Source organism: Pseudorca crassidens, chromosome 10 (assembly GCF_039906515.1).
Source record: "Pseudorca crassidens isolate mPseCra1 chromosome 10, mPseCra1.hap1, whole genome shotgun sequence".
Lineage (NCBI taxonomy): Eukaryota > Metazoa > Chordata > Mammalia > Artiodactyla > Delphinidae > Pseudorca > Pseudorca crassidens.
This window is the reverse complement of record NC_090305.1, coordinates 16,154,056-16,176,789: the sequence shown is the minus strand read 5'-3', so window position 1 is coordinate 16,176,789 and position 22,734 is coordinate 16,154,056. Positions and strand designations below refer to the sequence as shown.

The 22,734-nt window shown below is 38.4% G+C and overlaps 1 protein-coding gene across 5 annotated transcripts in view; it reads right to left on the bottom strand.

Moving 5' to 3' along the window:
- CDKAL1 (CDK5 regulatory subunit associated protein 1 like 1) overlaps window positions 1–22,734 on the bottom strand; it is a 650,929-nt gene that overhangs the window by 478,554 nt on the left and 149,641 nt on the right. For all 5 annotated transcript variants that reach the window (XM_067752107.1, XM_067752108.1, XM_067752105.1 and 2 more), the window contains one exon: window positions 6,552–6,648. In XM_067752107.1, coding sequence (XP_067608208.1) covers window positions 6,552–6,648 — 97 coding nt within the window. The remainder of the gene's footprint in view (window positions 1–6,551; window positions 6,649–22,734) is intronic.

Below are 22,734 nucleotides of genomic sequence, written 5' to 3'. Positions count from 1 at the left end.
TAACCCTTACAAAACTCGGAGTTAGGTTCTATTATTATCTCCATTCTATGATGAAGAACCTGAGGCACAGAGAGGTTAAGTAACTTGTACAAGGTCACACAGCTAGTAAGTGGTGGAGCAGGGATATGAGCCTGTGTAACCTAGCTCCTAAACCCACGCTCCTCCTAGTATGCTAGACTACCTTTTTATAATTCAGTAGGTGAAAAATCTATACACATATAGATAAAATTAGAGGAAGCCATGAAAAAGTAAAAACACATCTAGGAAGGTAAAAAAATGAACGGGCTTTTAAATCTACATGTCATTCTGTTACAATACTGCCATTTTGATAATTAAAGGTAAAAAAAATGGAATATGACAAGAAGAAATATCAGAAGACATGAAGTAGAGACAAATAGGAGAAGGACAGTTTCTAAAATTTTGCCCTCAATATCGATGCCACCATCACCGTGACATTATTCCATTTCATGAATTTATTTACCTTCTGGAATACAGTAATATGATAGAAATGTTCTAAAACGTATCCTCTTTCAAATGCTGCTTTATTTATACACATAATTTTCAAAATTAACATTCACGTATGAAAGAGCCATCATGCTGTCTGACTTTTCAGGATTAGAGCAGCCTGCCTGAAAAGATGTTTAAACCACTGCAAATCAACCTGGTAAGAGTCTCTGAGATAAGTGGACACCTGCGTTAAACCACATTTTTGTTCAGCTGTCCAAAGGAAATATGCATCTGCCTGCAGGGCTCACAGCTGGCACATCAGGACGTGCTGTCATATACAAATTTTCAGCATCTAACTGTATTCTGCTTTGAATTGCATGTTTTAAAAATGTTTTTAAATGTTACAACCTGTTTATTAATTCACAGTTTATTTAGGATTTCTAGAGATATTATACAAAGATAAGCCTAATGAATCAATGCCAAGACCAATTTCAGATACAGTCTTTATTAGCTCAGAAAACCTACACAAAATGTACAATTCTGTAAACATGCTTTCCTGTAACAGAATAAAAACCAACCTTCCTAATAAATGTCATGCCTATCAATAATGACTACTATAAGAACTGAGAAATAACACTACCTTAAGCAGAACTCAAGCAAATAAATACTATTTCAGCCATCTATTCCTAACACAACTCCCAGCTGATGGACACAAAGTGTATTTCCATCTGAACCTTACAGAGAAATTCCCAACTAATCAATCTCCCCATCATCTAGGGCCCCATCCCACCACACTCTCCAGAAGGCTGAAGATGTTCTAGGCTCAAATCAGATTTCTCTCCCCAAGAACTAGAATGCAAGCTCTATGGGCACAGGGATCTTTGGTGATTTTATATACCGCTGCATTCCTAGCACCTAGAACAGTAGCTAGCACTTAGTAGGCACTCAGTAAGTACTAGCTGAATAGAAAAAAACAATAATGTGGCAGCCCTGGGATTTAAAGCCTGGCTTTCTGAGCTCTGAAGTCTACTATTCTTTTTTGCTACCAGACTTTAAAACAGAACATCCTTTCTGGTTGACTATGCTAAAAGAAACTTTCCTGCCAAAAAACAAACTGAAGAGAAGAAAAGTAGCATTCAATAGGTATAGTCACAACATCTTGGAACTACCTACAGCTAGACACAGAGTAACCAATGTAAACAAATAAGAGCAGTGATTTAAAAAAAAAAAGTGACATTGCACGAAAACTGATTCCAAGGTGAACAGTTAACCATAAGTATTTGTCAAGAGAAATGAAGGGACTTCCCTGGTGGTGCAGTGGTTAAGAATCCACCTGCCAATATAGGGGACACGGATTTGAGCCCTGGTCCCGGAAGATCCCACATGCCGTGGAGCACCTAAGCCCGTGCACCACAACTACTGACCCTGTGCTCTAGAGCCCGCAAGCCGCAACTAGACAAAGCCTGCACACAGTAATGAAGACCCAACGCAGCCAAAAATAAATGAATGAATGAATGAATGAATGAATGAATTTTATTTGAAAAAAAGAGAAATGAAAATTTTCACTGTAAGGTAAAATGTTTCAAGATCCCATAAAAATGAAAAAGATCTTGATTCTGCACTAATTACCTATAAATTCATGTTTTTATAAATTTATATTCTAGATATAAACTTCATTTAATCATGCTAGGGAAAAAGTTTTGGTTAAAAAAAGGTCTTTCTATCCAACACGTATACGTTTTCAAATCTGTTCTTTCTCCTCTCCTGCTATAAAAAAAAACCCAGATGGGAGAAGCCTACAGATTACTGCCACCAAAGCCAGTTCTTCTGGACCCAGAGGTTGATAGGTATTACTTCTGGTTGATATTCTGTTATTTTCTTTCTCCGTTCCACCACACAGATAATATTAATCACAACTAGATTCAGGAGACATTACGACAGATGATAATATAAAGCCCAGGAGTCAAATCACCAATTACTAAGTGCCCTCACCACACTGCTCTCTCTGATTATGGACACAAATTAACTGTCCCATTTCTAAAGGTTGATATGGGTGGAAATTAACGTTATCATGGTAACAAATATCATTCTTCCTTATTAAACATCTTCTTAAATGCTTACTCCAGGAGCACCTGCAAACATGGGACAGACTTGTCTTTTTTTTTTGCGGTATGCGGGCCTCTCACTGCCGTGGCCTCTCTCGTTGTGGAGCACAGGCTCCGGACGCACAGGCTCAGCGGCCATGGCCCACGGGCCCAGCCGCCCCGCGGCACGCGGGATCCGCCCGGACCGGGGCACGAACCCGCGCCCCCTGAATCGGCAGGCGGACTCCCAACCACTGCGCCACCAGGGAAGCCCCAGACTTGTCTTTTTAACTCAAGTGTGCAATAAGTACCTTGCTCACCATCTAAAGGCAGCCTTTTATTTCGATCACTTGGTCAACAGAGCAGACCATCCTCCCTGTATGTGGCACAACACAGACAAATCCTAGCAGGAGGTGAAAGCGCATAATACAGTTACAGCTGGTCTTCCTTCGACTTCTATTAACGCTCTCCCATCACAGAAACTCTGTGAGGAAAATTCTGTGAAGGAATAACAGTTTTCACACAGCCTGTAAATCAACTGTGCAATACAATTCTAAACATCCTCCTAAAAACAGGTTCCCAAGTCAATGAATTTAAACACCTTCATATTTTTTTTTACACTTCAGAATTGTTTTTCCTTTGTGTAAACCAATATATTTCTTTTTTAAAAAATAAATTTATTTATTTTTGGCTGTGTTGGATGTTCATTGCTGCGCAAGGGTTTTCTCTAGTTGCAGCAGGGGCTACTCTTCATTGCGGTGCGTGGGTTTCTCATTGTGGTGGCTTCTCTTGTTGCGGAGCACAGGCTCTAGGTGCACGGGCTTCAGTAGTTGTAGCACACGGGTTCAGTAGTTGTCGCTCGCAGGCTCTAGAGTGCAGGCTCAGTAGTTGTGGCTCACAGGCTTAGTTGCTCTGTGGCATGTGGGATCTTCCCAGACCAGGGCTCGAACCCATGTCCCCTGCATTGGCAGGTAGATTCTTAACCACTGTGCCACCAGGGAAGCCTCTAATTCATTTCTTTACTTGACTGTAACTCACTATGTTTCAGAAGGTTTCTGATTTTGTAGCACTTCAACAATTATATTCAGAAATAGATCTCTCGAAATGCCAATTATAAATAATATTGGTTTCCTTCTCCAAATTTTCTTCAAAATTTTCAGTTCTCCTGTACATAATTTTTATATATAAAGTGTCAGTTATGATAGATGTCATATAGTTGCCACAGATAAAAAGGCTCTATAAAATGATGTTGACAAAGAACAATCTTATACTTTAGTAATAATACCAAATGCTGAAGATATAATTAAACTACAACCCCGAAATGTTGTTATTGTTCGTGCAATTCTACTTTTGGAAACTTTTCACAATATACTGATCTTAAATTTAAAAAGCCCTTTATGAGCATTATTGTATGATGTACATTTCCTAAAAATTAGAACACTACTTATATCCAACAATTAAGAACAGTTAAGTAACTTATGGTATACCCTTCAGCAGAAAATTAACACAGGACTTAAAATGGTTAAAGAGCTCATGGAATAAAATCTCATGGAAAAATAAGGACACAAAATAGTTTTGAGATTACAATTAAGTAAAATATGCAGAGGTTAAAAGTCTGAAGGGGGGCTTCCCTGGTGGCGCAGTGGTTGAGAGTCCGCCTGCCGATGCAGGGGACATGGGTTCGTGCCCCGGTCCGGGAGGATCCCACATGCCGCGGAGCGGATAGGCCCGTGAGCCATGGCCACTAGGCCTGCGCGTCCGGAGCCTGTGCTCTGCAACGGGAGAGGCCACGTCAGTGAGAGGCCCGCGTATACTGCAAAAAAAAAAAAAAAAGTCTGAAGGGGATGATTGCTGTGTTAGGGTGAGAGGATTATGAATTTTCTTTCTATTCACTTTTTCAAACATGTATTGTTTCTCCAATGATAAAGAAGCTAAATAAATATAAAGAATTTTAAGGGTAATAAAATGAGACAAAACAGAAAGCATGCTAGATTAAATGGGGTAAAAAATGTTTATTTGCCATACGCACGAGTTTACATCATCCCTGAAAATAGTGTTCCGTATCACCAGCGCTGGGCATCCTCTCTCCCACCATCTTGAGAATCTCCCCAATATACTCACATACACTAAGCTCTTCACAATACACAGTGGAGTTCAGGGAAATGTTACCATAATGTATACAGAGAAGAGACTTTTGCCATACTACAGAAATTCTACTATTCTGGGAACTTAATTCCTTGAGATGAATTGAAAGATGAATTCTAAGCTTTTACCATGCTTTATCTCTAAAACAGAATCCTAACTAGTTTTCCATTTCCCTAACACAGCAGGATTATGTTTATGGAGAAAGTTAGTCTGACATGAAAAGATAACTCAGGAGTCCATATTCAGTTCATTCCTTAAACCAAGAGAAATCAAAATGTAAACAGACAAGTGGTGAAAACAAACTAAAGTTCCCAAACATTCAGGTTCTGTTTGTTTAACATGAGAATGTTTGTTCAAAGATTATTAAATTTGCCAATGGGGCAAGGACTTCACAGCAGAAAACAAGTTCACTACACTGAGAATACAGTATAAGAACCTATCAATTGGGCTTCCCTGGTGGCGCAGTGGTTGAGAGTCTGCCTGCTAATGCAGGGGACATGGGTTCCAGCCCTGGTCTGGGAGGATCCCACGTGCCATGGAGCAACTAGGCCCGTGAGCCACAACTACTGAGCCTGCGCGTCTGGAGACTGTGCTCCGCAACAAGAGAGGCCGCCACAGTGAGAGGCCTGCGCACCACGATGAAGACTGGCCCCCGCTTGCCACAACTAGAGAAAGCCCTCGCACAGAAACGAAGACCTAACACAGCAAAAATTAATTAATTAATTAATTAACTCCTACCCCCAACATCTTCTAAAACAAAAAAAACAATACAGCAAACCTTCCAGAGGTAATTATAATTACATAAAAAAAGAACCTATCAATAGTACATCAAATAAGGAAAAAACTCCAATAAGTCTCAATCCAGATGCCAATTTTTCATACAATTTTTTCTATGAGCATACAATATTTTTATATATATTTTTAAATTAATAGAGCCTCTTTAAAAGAAGATCATTACTAACCACAGTGAGTACAGCTATAACAGAATGGTGGGAAGGATGAAACACCACCATTTGGTCAACAAGTACTATCTGAATGCTAACTCCCTCTGGGCATTTGTGAACAGTGATGTTCACAAAGAATAAGAAAGATATTATAGGAAGTAGTCATCCCCTGACTTCACAGAACTTACTGCCCAACAGGGAAAGAAGCACACCAACAACAGAAGTACAAAAGGAAGCTTCTTTCATTCAGTCAGTCACCAAACACTGATTGAAAGGATGCCTACTGTATTTCAGGCACCTTGGCAAAGGCTGGAGAAACATGGTGGGTGTTTAAAAAAAGACTGAAAAGCTGTCAGTGTGGAGCTAATAATTCAAAAAGAGAGGTGGGCTGTATTCAAAAAAACCACATAAGTTAACCCCAAAAATACAACTCTGTGAAATGCTGAGAGATCAAATGAAAGATAACTGCATAGTAAGTGAAAAGAACCCAGAGACAGGATTATCGAGGCCTGCGCAGAGCAGTCAGGTCAGGCTGAGAGAAGGGGTAATGGTGAAGCCACGTCTTGGGGGATGAGTAAGATGGAAGTGGGACATTCCAAAAAAGACACCTATATAGTATGATATGGCAAGGGATAGTGCTGGACACACAGATAAAGACCAGGTTATAATTAACGACCTTAAATTCCATACTATGGCTTTTTATTGTGTAATTTTTTCTTTTTAAATGAGAGAACCTAGAACATGTTTTCGCAGTAGGTTCAGATGTTACACAGACATGACAAAGTTTCCGTGGCAATAGGGAAAGTATGTTAAGGACAGCCAGAAGTGTAACCTAGCTTGTAAATAACCTAGACATAGAAAATAAAATGTGGAGCCATGATAAGTTTTAACAATGTAGGACTGTCTTTTTTCCTATCAGGTGCAAGCTTACCCCTATGATGCTCAGCCCTTTAAGGTAGTCCTGGCGAGGCTGGGCTTGAGGAACACATCCAGCAAGCACTATTTTCTTGTTCTCCTCTTGAGCTTTTCTAAAAGATTGAAGAGAAAACAGTGTTAATTCTTTTCCTCACAAGCGTACCCTTGGAAACTGATGTTAGTGCACGTAAGTTCCCTAAAACATAACATGACCATCTAGCATCAAACAGGATTTTCTTACAACTGCTTCAAAACAATGCATTATAATAAGACTTCTGAACTATGTGTCTATTTAACACACCATAAACAACACAATGGCAGTCCAATCTGATAATGTCTTTCATTACAGCCTCATTATAAAACAAAAAATTTTACTTATATAGAATATTCAAGGATATAAATCGTTCTTGAAAACCATATTTTCCAGATAGACATTAGCCATTCAATTATTTTAAATCATTCATTATTTTAAATATTAATATTAATACATGATTTCCCAGTCTTTTGTCTAGTATAAAAGTAAAATATACATTGAAAAAATTGAACAGAAAAGTAAGAAATAAAAGGTATAATACTCCCTCTACCCTGAGAATTCACACATCTCCTCACTTCTGTTCCTCAGAGACTGTCTACAACTTATAGATTATTTATGCTTATGTCCAGACAATCCCTCTCATATGCAGGTATGATGTATAACTAGACCTCTGTTCACTATAAATACACAAAGATGAAACAATATTTTGTTTTACAACTTCCATCCAATACACCTTGTGTATCTTTCCTTTTGTTTCTTTAGTTAAAGATCAGCCTCACCCCTTTTTTTTTTGTATTTTATTTTTTCAATTGAAGTTTAGTTGAAGTATTATTGAAGTTACAGGTGTACAACATAGTGATTCACAATTTTTAAAGGTTATACACCATTTATAGTTATTATAAAATACTGGCTATATTCCCCATGTTATACAATATATCCCCAATAGCTTATAGCTTATTTACTTTATACATAGTAGTTTGTACCTCTTAATCCCTTACCCCTATCTTGCCCGAACCCCTTCCTTCTCCCCACTGGTAACCACTTGTTTTATATATCTGTTATTTTTTGTTAAATTCACTAGTTTGTTTTATTTTTTAGATTCCACATATAAGTGATATCATACAGTATTTGTCTTTCTCTGACTTATTTCACTTAGCATAATACCTTCCATGTCCATCCCTATTGTTACAAATGGCACAAATTTGTTCTTTTTTATGGCTGAGTAGTATTCCATTGTGTGTGTGTGTGTGTGTGTGTGTGTGTGTGTGTGTGTGTGTGTGTGTGTCTATACACCACATCTTCTTTATCCATTCAGTTGCTGAGGGACACTCAGGTTGCTTCCTTATATTGGCAATTGCAAACAATGCTGCTAAGAACATTGGGGATGCACATATCTCTTTGAATTAGTATTTATATATCCTAGATATACACCCAGCAGTGGAACCTCATCCTTTATAAAGGTTACAATGTGGGTATACTATAGCTTAAGTATTTGTGTTCTGATAGGCATTTAGGTTATTTCCAATTTTTCACTATTACAAATTTTTTCACAATACACATGCATATAGACATATGCACACACATACACGTACAAATACATGTGGATGGATAGATAATCTTTGAATATTTGAGACAGTATTTCTGGATTATAAAAACCTAGATGCGAAATCTATGCTAAATTTCCCTAACATAAATTCTAAGAAGTAGAAACGTTGGTTCAAAGGTATACATGTCTGGTTATTTTATATTAGGCATTTCTTTACTTAGGAGGAAGTTGGGATATATTTTATGTGGGTGTTAATCATCTGTCTGGGCACACATGCATACAGCAAACATTGATTCTGTGCTAGAAGACAGTGGTAAAGCAAGCAGAGCTAACAACTTTTCCTAGAAACTATTCATGTTCTTTACCCATTTATATTAAAATTTTAAGTCTTCAATTCTTCTTCAAGTATGTGGGTTTGGGACGTGTGATGCTTTGTTTCCTTTTTTCCCCTGGTTGCTCGGGTATTGTGTTTTGTACACCAACTGTGTTTCTGAGCCCCCCACCCCGGGCAATGTCTAGGTTTCTGAAACCAACTGAGAAAGCTAAGGGAATCAGCAGTCCAGTTTCCAGACTTGTAACTTTTAGACTACACCACCATGAAGTGAAAAGTCTCTATATCTGACACCCTTTTTTGTTTCTGTCAACTTTTTCCAGGCTACAAATTCAGAACCGAAAGCCTAAAAAAGGTGGCAGGGGATGGTTAACAGAACTAGCTATGGGTGATCAAGAGCCACATCAAAACCCCTGGGAAGTGTGCAAAGAATGATTAAGTGAATGAACGGGCAGAGGACAAAATACTAGTTTAACAGCATCCATAAGCATTTCACTTCCGTAACTTCTTAAAGTACTCTGGTATAACTTTTCCATTTGGAATCCTGAAAAAGCTTGTTAATAGAATCAAGAAAATCTGACGTTGGTAGATTGCTTAACATATCCAAGAGAATTACTGCCTGGCTCTGCCACTTGGTTTTACTTTTTTTTTTTTTTTTATCAGTACCAAGCACACCATTGCACACAAATAGTTTTCTTGTAGTAAATGTGAAATACCTTATCAAACAAAAAAATCTTTCCATTTACATTAATAACATGTACAAGGAAATAACATCTGGTTTCTTCCCAAACTTTAGCTATGCACCTAGAATCACTGCCAAATGTTCAAGGGTCTGTGAGGTCACCAATTATTAAATCCAAATTAAAAAGCTGGCTTCCAGGGTTTCCCTGGTGGCGCAGTGGTTAAGAATCTCCCTGCCAATGCAGGGGACACGGGTTCGAGCCCTGCTCCAGGAAGATCCCACATGCCGCGGAACAGCTAAGCCTGTGTACCACAACTACTGAGCATGCACTCTAGAGCCCACAAGCCACAACTACTGAGCCCGCAAGTCACAACAACTGAAGCCTGCATACCTAGAGCCCGTGCTCCTCAACAAGAGAAGCCACCGCAGTAAGAAGCCCGCACGCCGACCCGAAACGAAGAGTAGCCCCTGCTCGCCGCAACTAGAGAAAGCCCGCACGTAACAACAAAGACCCAACGCAGCAAAAAATAAATAAAAATAAAATAAATTTATTTTTTTAAAAAAAAGAAAGCTGGCTTCCAGTAATGTGATTCAATTACTTAATTATTAAGCACGTCTACGACATGATAGTGAGTGTTTAAGGGACCACAGTAAGAGGAAGATAGGCACTTTACACTCAACGAGCTTCTGGTTTATAATGGATGAGATGAGATGTAAAAGAACATAAACAACACAGCATCAAGTAAAATGCCCTAACGCGACAGAAAGATGTACAGGCAACACATCATGGAGGGACAAAGAATACGCACACAGAAAAATACAGTAAAAAGCTTTATGAAAAAAGTTGAGAGGATTTTAAGGGGAGACAGGAGTTGGAGAGGGTGAAATGGAGGCAGGAAAAGCTCCAGGCAGTTGTTACACCACGGACAAGGGCAAGAAGGGAGGAAGTTAGGGGAAAGCATTTCATTATAGAAAGAATTTCTATGTAAGGGAGACATAGGGCTCATATTGTGGAAGGAGCCTTACACAAAAGGCTGGACAGGCTCCAATGTAGTGGGCAGTGGGGAAAATTTAAATTTTGGTGGCAGAGTGGACACAGAGTAAAGCCAAACTTGGAGAACAGGACCCTGGTGGCAAGGTGCAAAATGAAATACACGGGGAAAAGAAGCCAGTGGTTGGGGAAATTCATTTAATACCCTAGGCAAAAGGATGTGAGGACCTGGACACATGTGGAGGATTAAAAAAAAAAAAAAGTTAAAAGGAGATGAGTTCTCCTGCTGGAATATACTTGAGAAACCCCAAGGATGAATCAAAGGTGATGTCAAGGTTTTGAGTCTGAGGCAGGGATTAACAGACATTTTCTAAAAAAAGCCAGAGAGTAAATTACTTCAGGCTTTGGTGATCACAGGTCTCTGTTGTAACTGCTTAACTCTGCCACCTTAGAGCAAAAGCAGATAGACACAATACTTAAACAAATGGGTACATCTCTGTTCCAATAAAACTTTTTTAAAAACAAGCAGCAAGGGCTTCCCTGGTGGCGCAGTAGTTGAGAATCTGCCTGCTAATGCAGGGGACACGGGTTCGAGCCCTGGTCTGGGAAGATCCCACATGCCGCGGAGCAACTAGGCCCGTGAGCCACAGCTACTGAGCCTGCGCGTCTGGAGCCTGTGCTCCGCAACAAGAGAGGCCACGACAGTGAGAGGCCCGCGCACAGTAATGAAGAGTGGCCCCCTGCTTGCCGCAACTAGAGAAAGCCCTCGCACAGAAACGAAGACCCAACGCAGCCAAAAAATTAAATAAATAAATAAATAAAACAAGCAGCAGGTCAGATTTGGCCCAAGGGCCAGAGGCTGCCGATCCCTAGTCTAAGAAGATAAAAGAAAAGTGGTGCCACTAGCTGTCAGCAGAAGCTGAGTACTGGGATAGAAGGAGATTCCAACAGGACACACCCAGTCTGAGGTTCTGCTAATGCCCATCAAGTCTCTGGATGCAATTCAGCTGGCTGGCAATAGAGCTGGGGGTAGATTTTTGAAATGTATTCCAAAGTGATGGTTGATGACAGTGGATGCAACAGTCCCTAAAGGTGTGGAGAGAATCCTTATTGAGTACAAAACTGTAAGGTTCTTTAGCAATGCAGAAGTATTCCCATAGGCTAAAAAATATTAGCGTCAAAAACAAAAAAAGGTAATATCACCACCAACAATACTATAACAGCAATAATAATCATGATTAGCATTTATATGTACTTCATCAAGGTCACCATTATATAGTTAGTTGTATAATATATTTGAAAACAGTATAGCCAATATACAACAACCCAGGGAAAGCGTTCTGCTGACTTTATCAACACTAGACCAGGTCATGAAAGAACAGTCCAAGACTGCTTTTAGGGAGTAAGCAGAACACCAGAAAATTAAGAGGAAATTTCAAAATAGAGATGTTTAAATAATTTATTTAAAATATTATTTCACGCTTTTATTGAATTTGGCTTTAAAATGCTAGGGTAGACCAGAACTATAAGCCAAAAATCATGCCCCAGCTATGGAATATTGATGCTACACTCTGTGACCAAATAAAGTATCAAAAGTTTTAATGCAATTTCTCAGAGTGTTCTTGTTCTAAACATTCCTTTCTTACATCCTGTTCTTCTTGTTTAGTAAACTTTGCTCAGGTTCATAAGCCTGAAATAAGGCCTGAAAATTTTTTCTTTAGAAATGTACCCAGCACAGACATATTTTTTAAAGCCTTATCCTTCAACATATGAATGCTGATAAGAATAATACCTTAAGAAATTTTAAAATACTATAAATGTCCATGTTTCCATTTTAGATAGCCTTGAAATGTCAATTAAAATGAAAACTGAGTGCTCGCTTCGGCAGCACATATAGTAAAATGAAAATTGAATGTAAAGTTAATTCAATATAATCATTCATATTTTCTTGAAACGCATTTCTAAATTAAAACAGAGATGTATCCTTGTCTACAGCATTAATTTGAGTAATAAAGAAAACATAATGAAACCTTTTCTTCTTTTCTTCCAAGCACCAAATGAAAGAAATAATTTGCACAGAATCTTAAAATTCACAGCATCATAGAAAATGCATAAAGATGATATAGTATCATGATCTCACAGATGAGAAAATTGATATTCAAGAAGACGTGCAATGGTCGAGGTCCAAAGTTCCACACTTTGTGGATTTAGTGCTGGAGCTGCGACGAGCTCCCAGGATCTCCTGAGTCCCTGAATCCTACATTTCAGAACATAAATCAAACCTGAGTTTTGATTGTGTAATAAACATTGGAGCAAACATTTCTTGATTAAAACAACACAGAAACTGACACAGATTATAACATATTGAATGTCTTCAAAGTAGAAACACAATTTAATATTTCACAGCTCTTGTTTTCCTGAGTCTTGTGAACAAAATCACAGTCTAATAGAAGAGTAGTAAATTCATGGATCCATCAAGAAAAACTCAGTTCCCTATAAGTAGCAGATAAAGAGGAAATGTTGCTTCTTCTCCATGTTCATTTCTCTTATTCCTTATATCCTTCCTGCAAATTGATATTTAACCTATATAAAAATACTCATAGTAATATCTAAGTCTTCAATCAAAATTTTCTTTTATGAAAAAGTATTCTTAAATATACATCTGATTTTTTAATCTCTAAATGTATACTGATACCCCTCTTAAAACAGCAGTACTGGAAGAAGGGTCAAAACCAATCTGTTTCTATGCAAAGCAAGCACTCTTAACTACTCTGCAAGTGAGTACTGTCTGCTTTCAAATACTCAAGTGAGAGGACACTATTTTAAGTATTTATGTGCAGGCATATAGCCATGTGAAACTCATAAAAACACCTCAGCAGATAATCTAAGATAAAACAACTAAGGATCTATGTTTGTGATCTATTTCCATAACCACGATGCCCTTCTTTTAAATTTTGGAACAACCAGTCAAGGAGGAAAGAGTTGGCAGCAACAATGCAACTGTCTCCATACATGACTGTTATCAAGACTTGCAGAGTTAGGCTAGGAGCCACCAAAAGTTGAAAATAAAGTTACTCTAAGTCTTGACAGGATTTATCAGTCTAAAAAAATAATGCAAACAGATATATTCAAATAGGTAACTGGGGCTGTCTGGAGACATTCTAATCCAAAGTAGCTGGGGTTTAATCTCAGGGTCACAATACTGAATATTATTTTAACCAACAAAGCTAAAAACGTAATTGCACATTTTATGCCCCATGAGAAGAAAGAATGTTACCACACGGGGAATGGTCTTCATTGCACTAGAAAAGAGGAGTCCAAAGGGTAAAAGTTTCTCAACACTTAGTAACAGTGGCAAAGTAGGCACCTGAGGCAGATTACCATAGTACAATAGTTAATCCTTTTAGACACAGCAGTCATTTCTTTAAAGTGTATCTGGATATAACAACTTGCCATTCCCTGATGAACTGGCCATATAAAACCAGTGAAGAAATTCCCACTTGATTTCAGGTTCAATAGGTTTCCTTTATTGTGCTTACTGCAATACAAGCTCCTGGGTTCACCTATAAGAACTATTATTTATTTAAAAGTCATTAATTCGGCATTTTATTTTTCCATTCTACCATTCAGTCACTCACCACATGCTAAACACAAGGGAACAAAAAAAATAAAAGGATAGTCTCTACCCTCAAGGTGTTCTCGCAATCTAGTGAGAAAAGGAAGAAATAGGCCTTACAACCCAGGTTTTTGCGTGCAGGGGAAGAACAGAGATGCCAAGGTAGTGAGGACAGCTGCGAGCAGCCCTGTGGGAGAAGAAGCATGTGCCCATGTAAAGAGACCCAAGGGTACCCAGTTATGAAGGAGAGGTAGATTCTCTGAATGCAGGGCTGTGGAACGCTGACTCCCAGTGAAGTCCCTGAGGGACCAGGCCAGGGACACAGAGGGGGCTGAGCAAGCAGGACCAGAAACTTCCTCTTCCTCCTACATCCTGTTACTGTGCTTTCATCTGCTCTACCTATCAAGAGTCTGTGAAATATTTTGTTTGAAGAAAGGATTCTGTGACTTTAAGAAAGATGGTGAGAACAGGGCATGGACTTTTTTTCTTCCCAGCTTCATTGAGGTATAATTGACAAGGACATAGACTTCTGTGAAGAGGTTAACAGCGTAAAGAAGGTTGGTTCATTATAGAAAAGGGAATTTCAATGAGAAGTATAAAAATGTTTTTTTAAAAAGCTACAGGGGAAAAAGTGATGGAGGAAGGGGGAGAGACCAAAGACAGGAGGGATGGCAAGAAGTAGGAAGAAGAACCTCCTGCAGAAATCAGAAAATGGGTGACTTGTGCTTGCACGCTCACGAGAGGATAAGAAACACAGTGAGAAAGCACCAGGTGGGCCTGGGTAGCCTCATGCTCCAAAGGGAATCAAGTTCAGAGAATGGGAAAGATTCCTTAGGCTTACAGGAAGATGCTTCTCTCTGAATCCTGCCAGGGATTCTGAAAGGAAATATTCCAAATTGTAGATAATAGTTATCTCTGTTGGATAAGGAGTTAAGAAAATAAAGAAGACACTCATAACACTGTTTTCAAAAGCCTGACACCAAAACAGGGCAAGCGAAAGATTCCCCAGCATCTGTGGTAAGGCACCGGGACCAGCTTCTCGGGAGCCATCATGTTGGGATAAAGACCAGTTTCAGAGGATTATGTGCCATATTCCTCCCTATCTACCTCCCTAACTTACTTCAGGTAAACTCACAGTGCTCCCCAACATTCCCAGACATCCTCTTGGATAGGAAGGTTGCCCAGTTAAATAAATTTTACCCAAATGTTTAATATTTTCTACAATATTCCTTATAAATGGTCATGTGGCTTCTGCTTTACTTCCTCAATGGCAGGAAGTTCATTACTTCAAAATTTCCTGTTTAATCACTGTACACATGTTTTTGTCCATATGTTCTTCTTATTAAACTCTACCTCTAGATAGCTTCCACTTATTCATTCTAATTTGCCTTCTTTCACCTCCCAAAGCTTTATTCCCTACACACTGGCCTACATGCCAGGCAAAACATATGTAACCATTCTCAAGGAAATGTTTCTAAAATACATGGCATGCTTACATTTCTTATTACACAAGATACAGTGAATCTAACTGAACCCATAGTTGATTGCCTTAAATAATCACAGTAGATATAGAATTTCACATCTGTAAGAGACAACCAAAATTTTCTAGCCCTATCATTTCACTTATAAAAGAGGAAACTGAGGATCAGAAGATTAAACAGATTGCCCAAGGTCAAAGTCAAGACAGTACTCGCAGTCATCCATCACTGCCCTTTGCCTTGATATAATGATGTCCTAAGCCAGGGCTTACCAAGATCCATAAGGTTGTATGGCCCCATAATAAATAACCTCAGTAAGCCACATATATTGATTCTTCTCTTTCTGTTGTGTCAGCTGTTACTTCTCAATATATTTCTAACTTGTCTATTCAATCTACCACCACCATTTCTAACTGCCATGACAAAAATTTCTGGAATAAATGACAACAATCAAAAACTTCATTTTATATATGATTTTCACAAATTCATTAATGAAATATTTTGTGTCTATTATGTGTACAATATATGCTTAGAGGTCTGTCGGATACCAAGAGGAATTTGTGCCTCAAGGAATACACAGGAAGTTAAAAAGACCAAAAAAGAAAGTTTGAAATATGCAAACTGAACAGACATAGAAATCAATATTTTAAGTACAAGGTTAGAACATCAAAAAGAACAAATAAATTTACAGAGCAGTGGTTACCAAACTTTTTTTTTTTTAATTTATTTAATTTTTTTTATCTTTGGCTGTGTTGGGTCTTCGTTGCTGCGCACGGGCTTTCTCTAGTTGCGGCGAGCGGGGGCTACTCTTCGTCGCAGTGCACAGGCTTCTCAGAGCAGTGGCTCCTCTTGTTGCAGAGCACAGGCTCTAGGCACGTGGGTTTCAGTAGTTGTGGCTCACGGGCTTAGCTGCTCTGCAACATGTGGGATCTTCCCGGACCAGGGCTCAAACCCATGTCCCCTGCACTGGCAGGCGGATTCTTAACCACAGTGCCACCAGGGAAGCCCCACCAAACTTTTTATCAAGGTACCCACCAGTTAAAAAAAAAAGAGATGGACCTCAAATACATACAACTGTATATAAATCATACACATGGAGTACTACATTAATGTATTATGTACATTATAAAATATGCCTTAATATTATATTTTTTAAGTGAAATGCTGCAAAATAACTTTAGTGCTCTGAGTTCAAATGGGAGGAGTTGTTGCAGGCTCAAATAAAGGATTAGTAGGCCTCATAATATCTAGTGTAATGTTATCATTCACCTAGAACTTTCTTTTCTCATTTAAGGGGACCAGAATATGCCACCCCAAAATATGCCACTTTGGAATAAGAATTCTTTTGAGATGAAGGCAATTAAGAAACAGCAGACTCAGGAAAAAAGCTCTCTCCCCTCTCCCATCTGGATAAAAGCAGGACATAAATTTCCATTTGTAAAGGTGTCTCCCTCTCTAGTACCAGGAAGAGAACTACTCCAGAGACAGCTCTTATCACCAGACTCTTACCTGCATAACAAGCCTTACTAAAAAGCCTTATTTATCATATATTTCCTAATCACCTTCTCATAATTTACACCTCCCCAATAAGCCCCTTTTTCCTTTGTCTAAACTCTTCTCCACTCTTTACCCCCTTTGTTAAGATGGTATATAATCACCAAATTCTAACTCCTGCATACTTGCATAATTACAACTGTTTTGTTTTGTTTTTCCCGTTAGTCTGTCTTTTATCACTTTGACTCACATGCCCCAGTTGCTGAACCTAAGAGCATACACACAAAGAGATGTATGTATTGTTTTCCCTACCCTACATCATGAAGTGTAAGGTTCAGTGGATTTTTTTATGTAACTTGAAGATCCAAGGCAAAGTAAGATGAGTGAGGCTAGTGAAAATCAGACCACTGTATATATGATACCTCACTACATTTAAAACTGCATTTAGATATATACGGAATCTACAAAAATGGTACCGATGAACCTAGTGGCAGGGCAGGAATAAAGATACAGGCGTAGAGAACGGACTTGAGGACACGGTGGGGATGGGAGGCTGGGAGGAAGTGAGAGAGTAGCATTGACATATATACACTACCAAATGTAAAATAGATAGCTAATGGGAAGCAGCTGCATAGCACAGGGAGATAAGCTCAGTGCTTTGTCACCACATAGAGGGGTGGGATCGGGAGGGTGGGAGGGAGGCTCAAGAAGGAGGGGATACGGGAATATATGTATACAAATAGCTGATTCACTTTGCTGTACAGCAGAAAGTAAGACAACACTGTAAAGCAATTATACCCCAATAAAGATGTAAAAACAAACAAACAAAAAAAACTGCATTTAGGACTTGCACAGCATTTAGTATTTGAATCAATTATTTTCTTCTTGATAAGCTAGTTAATGTAAGTAAAACACTCCTTCCTTAAAAGGATTAACATAAAAAAAATAACCTAAAGTATATGACATGTATATTCCTATTATGGAGATTATCCCCATAAAATGAAAAGCAAATCTGTAATTACTTCACCTCCCTAAGATCAAAACACCAATACTCTACTCATAGCAAACACTTTAGACGGTAATACCCTTCAACAGAGGAAAGGAAGAAAGAGAGAAAGGAAAAAGAAGTTTTTTTAAAAATAAAATTCCGAGGTGCATCAGTATATAGGAAGACCTTAATAAAGTGACACTGAAAAGAGATGCCCTAATCAGCTGTTACATTTATTCAATTCACCATCCAATTTTCACATTTCATTATAGTTTACTCTAATTATCACATTCACCAAGAAAGACCAAAATTAAATTATGACAGGAATCTATATTTTGAGCAAGGAACGAGGGAAATTTACAGTTCTGGTTCCAATTTAAAATGGGATTACAGGACTTCCCTGGTGGCGCAGTGGTTAAGAATCCGCCTGCCAATGAAGAGGACACGGGTTCGAGCCCTGGTCTGGGAAGATCTCACATGCCATGGAGCAACTAAGCCCGTGCGCCACAACTACTGAGCCTGTGCTCTAGAGCCCACGAGGCACAACTGCTAAGCCTGCACACCTAGAGCCTGTGCTCCGCAACAAGAAGCCACCGCAATGAGGAGCCCACGCACGGCAACGAAGAGTAGCTCCCGCTCACCGCAACTAGAGAAAGCTCGTGTGCAGCAACGAAGACCCAATGCAGCCGAAGACCCAATGCAGCCAAAAATAAATATAAATAAATAAATAAATTTATTTTTAAAAAATGGGATTACAGGGATAAAAGTTCTGAAGGAAAATGCATACTTGGTCTTATTCAGAGTTCCAACCTGAATACAATTTGAGCTACAGTACTATTAGATCCCAACCTGGTTTCTGGTGGGAGACCCAGAAAAAATTAGAATTTAGAACCGACTTACACAGTCTGAGTAACAAGCTGTTGTAAACGCTTATAAAAGGTTCCTAAACAAAATTTTCAAGTTTTTACATCTTTTTCAAAGTCACTTTTCCAAAGAGGCATTAGTTAATGGAAAAACTGATCCCCTGGAGGAGGTAACAGAAAAGTGCTTTGTTATTTAAAATAATACAATTAAAAAGTGGCCAAGCAAGAGACACTTGTGCCCCCGGAAAAGATAAGAATCTGCGGAGTTGTGTCTTTGGCTAATTTACACCTACAGGACTGAGGCAACAGAAGAGACTAAGTCAAGCTGCTTAACTGCGTTTCAGCCAGCTCTAACTCCTGCATGATCAAGAGGTTTCACTGGAGGCGCAAGAGGCAGAGAATATCAGTATTTCAGGGCACTATTAAAAAACTTATTTTTAACATATTCTAGTTGAACTAGCTAATTCAGAAGGAATTATCAGTACTGTTCTTATGGCAAATGATTTACAACCTTCAGCACTGACCTATAGTATTGATACTATATCAATAGATATATATCAATAGCTCTTCCAATAGATTTCTCTCCCCTACAAGACTATAAGCTCCCTAAGGGCAATGCCTAGATATGATTCATTTTACACACCTCACAGTACATTTTCAAGAAACCTCTTGCAATTTAATAAACGAATGAAAAACCAATTAACAGGAAATAACACTAGAATCAATCATTAACTAAAATTGTGATTAAGAGCCATGCTTATGTCTCTTAAAATTTAATAAGGCCAACACTAAGCAGGAATCCATCTTTTTCATCATCAGAAACACAGATAATCCAATCAGAGGAACTACCTTTGATTAGTGTCAACACCATTTATGTACATTTGAATTTTATGGTAAGTCCTCAGACTCTTTTACAAATCAAATAAACAGTTCATAAGAATTACTATCATATTCTTAAGAACAATTTTCTTAGTGTTTAAACAGCACGGTTTTCCTTTCAACTCTCTCCTTTGTCCCCTCCATCACTCTTTCTTTAAATTTTTTTTTTTAATTTTCATTTTATCTTCAGAAAAGTAATACAGCTATTAGTTATAATTACTCTGACCTCAGTTCAGAAAGGTACTGATCACAAATACAACTTTTTTTTTTTTTTAACTTCACAAGAAAAAAAAAGATTTTTTTATAGCAGCAACCAACATAGCTGGTCACAGACAAACCTTGGAGCCACTACTCAACTCTAGTCCCAGAAAGCAAAGCAATTTCAGTGAAACAAACACTGTCTTCTACGTGAAAATGCCCCATTTACCAACATCAATGTACAAAACAAAATCCATTTTGATGGGGAAAAAAAACTGTCAAGTTTTTCCTGTTTGCAATGCCAGCAAAGGACAAACTTCATCACCCTGATACCAACGTCAGTCTGACATCAATTCAAATTATCAACGGAAATAACCAAGCAAATGACATTTACCATTTAGCAACACGACTTAAACCATAATGAACTAAAGAGAGGATTTCTTCATTATTACTTCATTATTATCAGCAGAGTCATACAGAAAGAGACTACAGGCTCCCTCTGAGCCACACGAAACATGTTCAGAGTGTTTCTTCCATGTTCAATGTTGTCACCACGGGGACAGAAAAAACAATGAAAAGGCTGTATGTATACACGAAAACACAGAGGACTGCAGCAATTTAAAAAATTTTATTTAATCAACTAATACTTATGGAACAATCACTATGTAGCAAGTATGAAATATGTGGGGTGAAAAATTATATACGTTAAAGATGAAAAGAAAGATTTGGTTTGCTTTAACTGTATAATCCTATTAATTATCCATTTCCCTTTATAGGTAGAAACAAAGCATGTCATTCTTGGGATGCTTTTTTAATTATTAAGGCTAGCTGACATCTGTGGTTAATTTAAAGGTTCCATTTCCCTCTGGAGATTCTTCTCTGAATTCTACTGAAATTAATCAATTAACTGGCCCTTTAAGTAACTATATTTTACTAATGCACAGGAGTATACACATACATACCTATATATATATATATATGAGAAAAAGAGAGAAAATCAACACTCTATTAGACTGATATTCCCTCATTTTTATCTCAGAACTAGTAAGGTACTACATATTACCTGTATTTTTACACATGAAAAAAAAATTAGACTGCTATGGTCACATAAATAATATTAAAAAATCCTTAATTTGAAGCTAGAAAAAAAAGAAATGGGACTTGAAAGAAATAAGAGAATTACATTCAGAATTACTGCAGAAAAACTGCTGTGGAGGAGCATGTTACAACTGGAACCACAGCAGCTGCGGTCACCAGTGCCTCACTTAAAATACAAAATATAGGTGTGGAAATTTACTATATTCTTACACCTTCTAAAAGGTAAAGCCAGGGCTTCCCTGGTGGCGCAGTGGTTGAGAGTCCGCCTGCCGATGCAGGGGACACGGGTTCGTGCCCCAGTCCAGGAAGATCCCACATGCCACGGAGCGGCTGGTGAGCCATGGCCACTGAGCCTGCGCGTCGGGAGCCTGCGCTCCGCAACGGGAGAGGCCACAGCAGTGAGAGGCCTGCGCACCGCAAAAAAAAGAAAAAAAAAAGGTAAAGCCAAATTATGTACTTTGATCCCAGCAGAGAGCTGAGATGACCAAATGAACAGAAACATCTCTGCGCCTTCCCAAAATTCCAGAGAAGACATAGTTTATACATGGGAAAGGGAACATGAGTAACCGAAGTCATGGAGCATTTGTGTAAAACTTAACAAAAAAAAGTGACTTTTCCAAAGAAAACCTATAAATCAAAGGTGAAAGGAGCCTAGAAAAAGCTGATCTCCATAATTAAAGATGGACAAACAGTGATTTGAGTCCCCTGTCCTCACAGCAATTGGCTTCCAGAGTCACCTACAAGTTATGACCTCAAGTACAGCTCCCAACATAAAAGTAGAAGGTCTTACATGTGCACCTGTGAGCATTAGCACTGCAACCAGGTAAGCAGAGCAGTGCCACCGAATGACTTAAAGCCACCACAGGGCCACAATCACCACACCTGAAAGAACTCCCATATTCTCAAGAGGAAGCCATTCCTCAGCCAATCGTGATCTTATCATCCTTTCTATCACCCCCTAAGCAAACTAGAATCAGAGCTCCTAAAAATAGAACCACATTTACTGTATTAACACACTGAAAAAGAAAAACCAAATGATCATCTCAACAAAAGCAGAAAAAGCATTTGACAAATTTCAAAATCCATTCATGAAAAAAGTCTCAGCAAACTAAAATTAGAGGAGAACTTCCTCAAATTGATAAAGGATATCTATAATAAACCTACAGCTAACATCATGTTTTCTCCCTAAGATGAGAAACAAGGCAAGGATGCCCATTCTTACCACTTTTAGTCAATATTATAATGGAGGCCCTTGCTAAGGCATAAGGAAAGAAAAGGCATACAATCACAGAGAAAAGGAATCAAAAGGGTTTCTTCACAAATGAAATGTTCAAATATGGATAAAATCCTAAAGGAATAAAAAGCTACTAGAACTAACAAGGTAGTTCAGCAAGACCACAGGATTCAAAAGAAAGTAACAATTACTGAAGATAGGCAAAGACAATCTATCATATGAATAAGAAGAGTTCCTGATGAAGAAAAAGAAACCTGAAGGCAAGGGAAGGGAATACTAAAAATTATAATCCAAGAAAATTTACATTAAAAAATTTAAAAGTTTTGTCCATATATTGGAAGATTATACTATATACCTGAGAACATTACCCCAGAACAATAAGAACAACCAACACCAAGAGACATTCTAATAAAATTACTGGACTTTAAGAAAAAGAAAAAACTCCTTTGAGCTTCTAGGCAAAAAGAACGCATTACTTATAAGGAGGGGAAAAAATTACACTGCCACCAGACTTTGAAACCAGTGCTCTATGCCAGAAAGAACATGTGACCCAAGAATTTTATATCCAGCAAAACTGACTGGATATACAGTATAAGGAGCACTAAGTAGTATCAACATACCACGACTAAGAGACTGTTGTTCCTAGGGGCCCTTCCTAAGGAACCTACTAAAACGTGCTTCAAACCACCAAAAATAACTAGAAGTGTATTTACATGGGGTCTCTGTGGCAGGCATTAAGTACATAGTTATTTATGGAATGAATATCA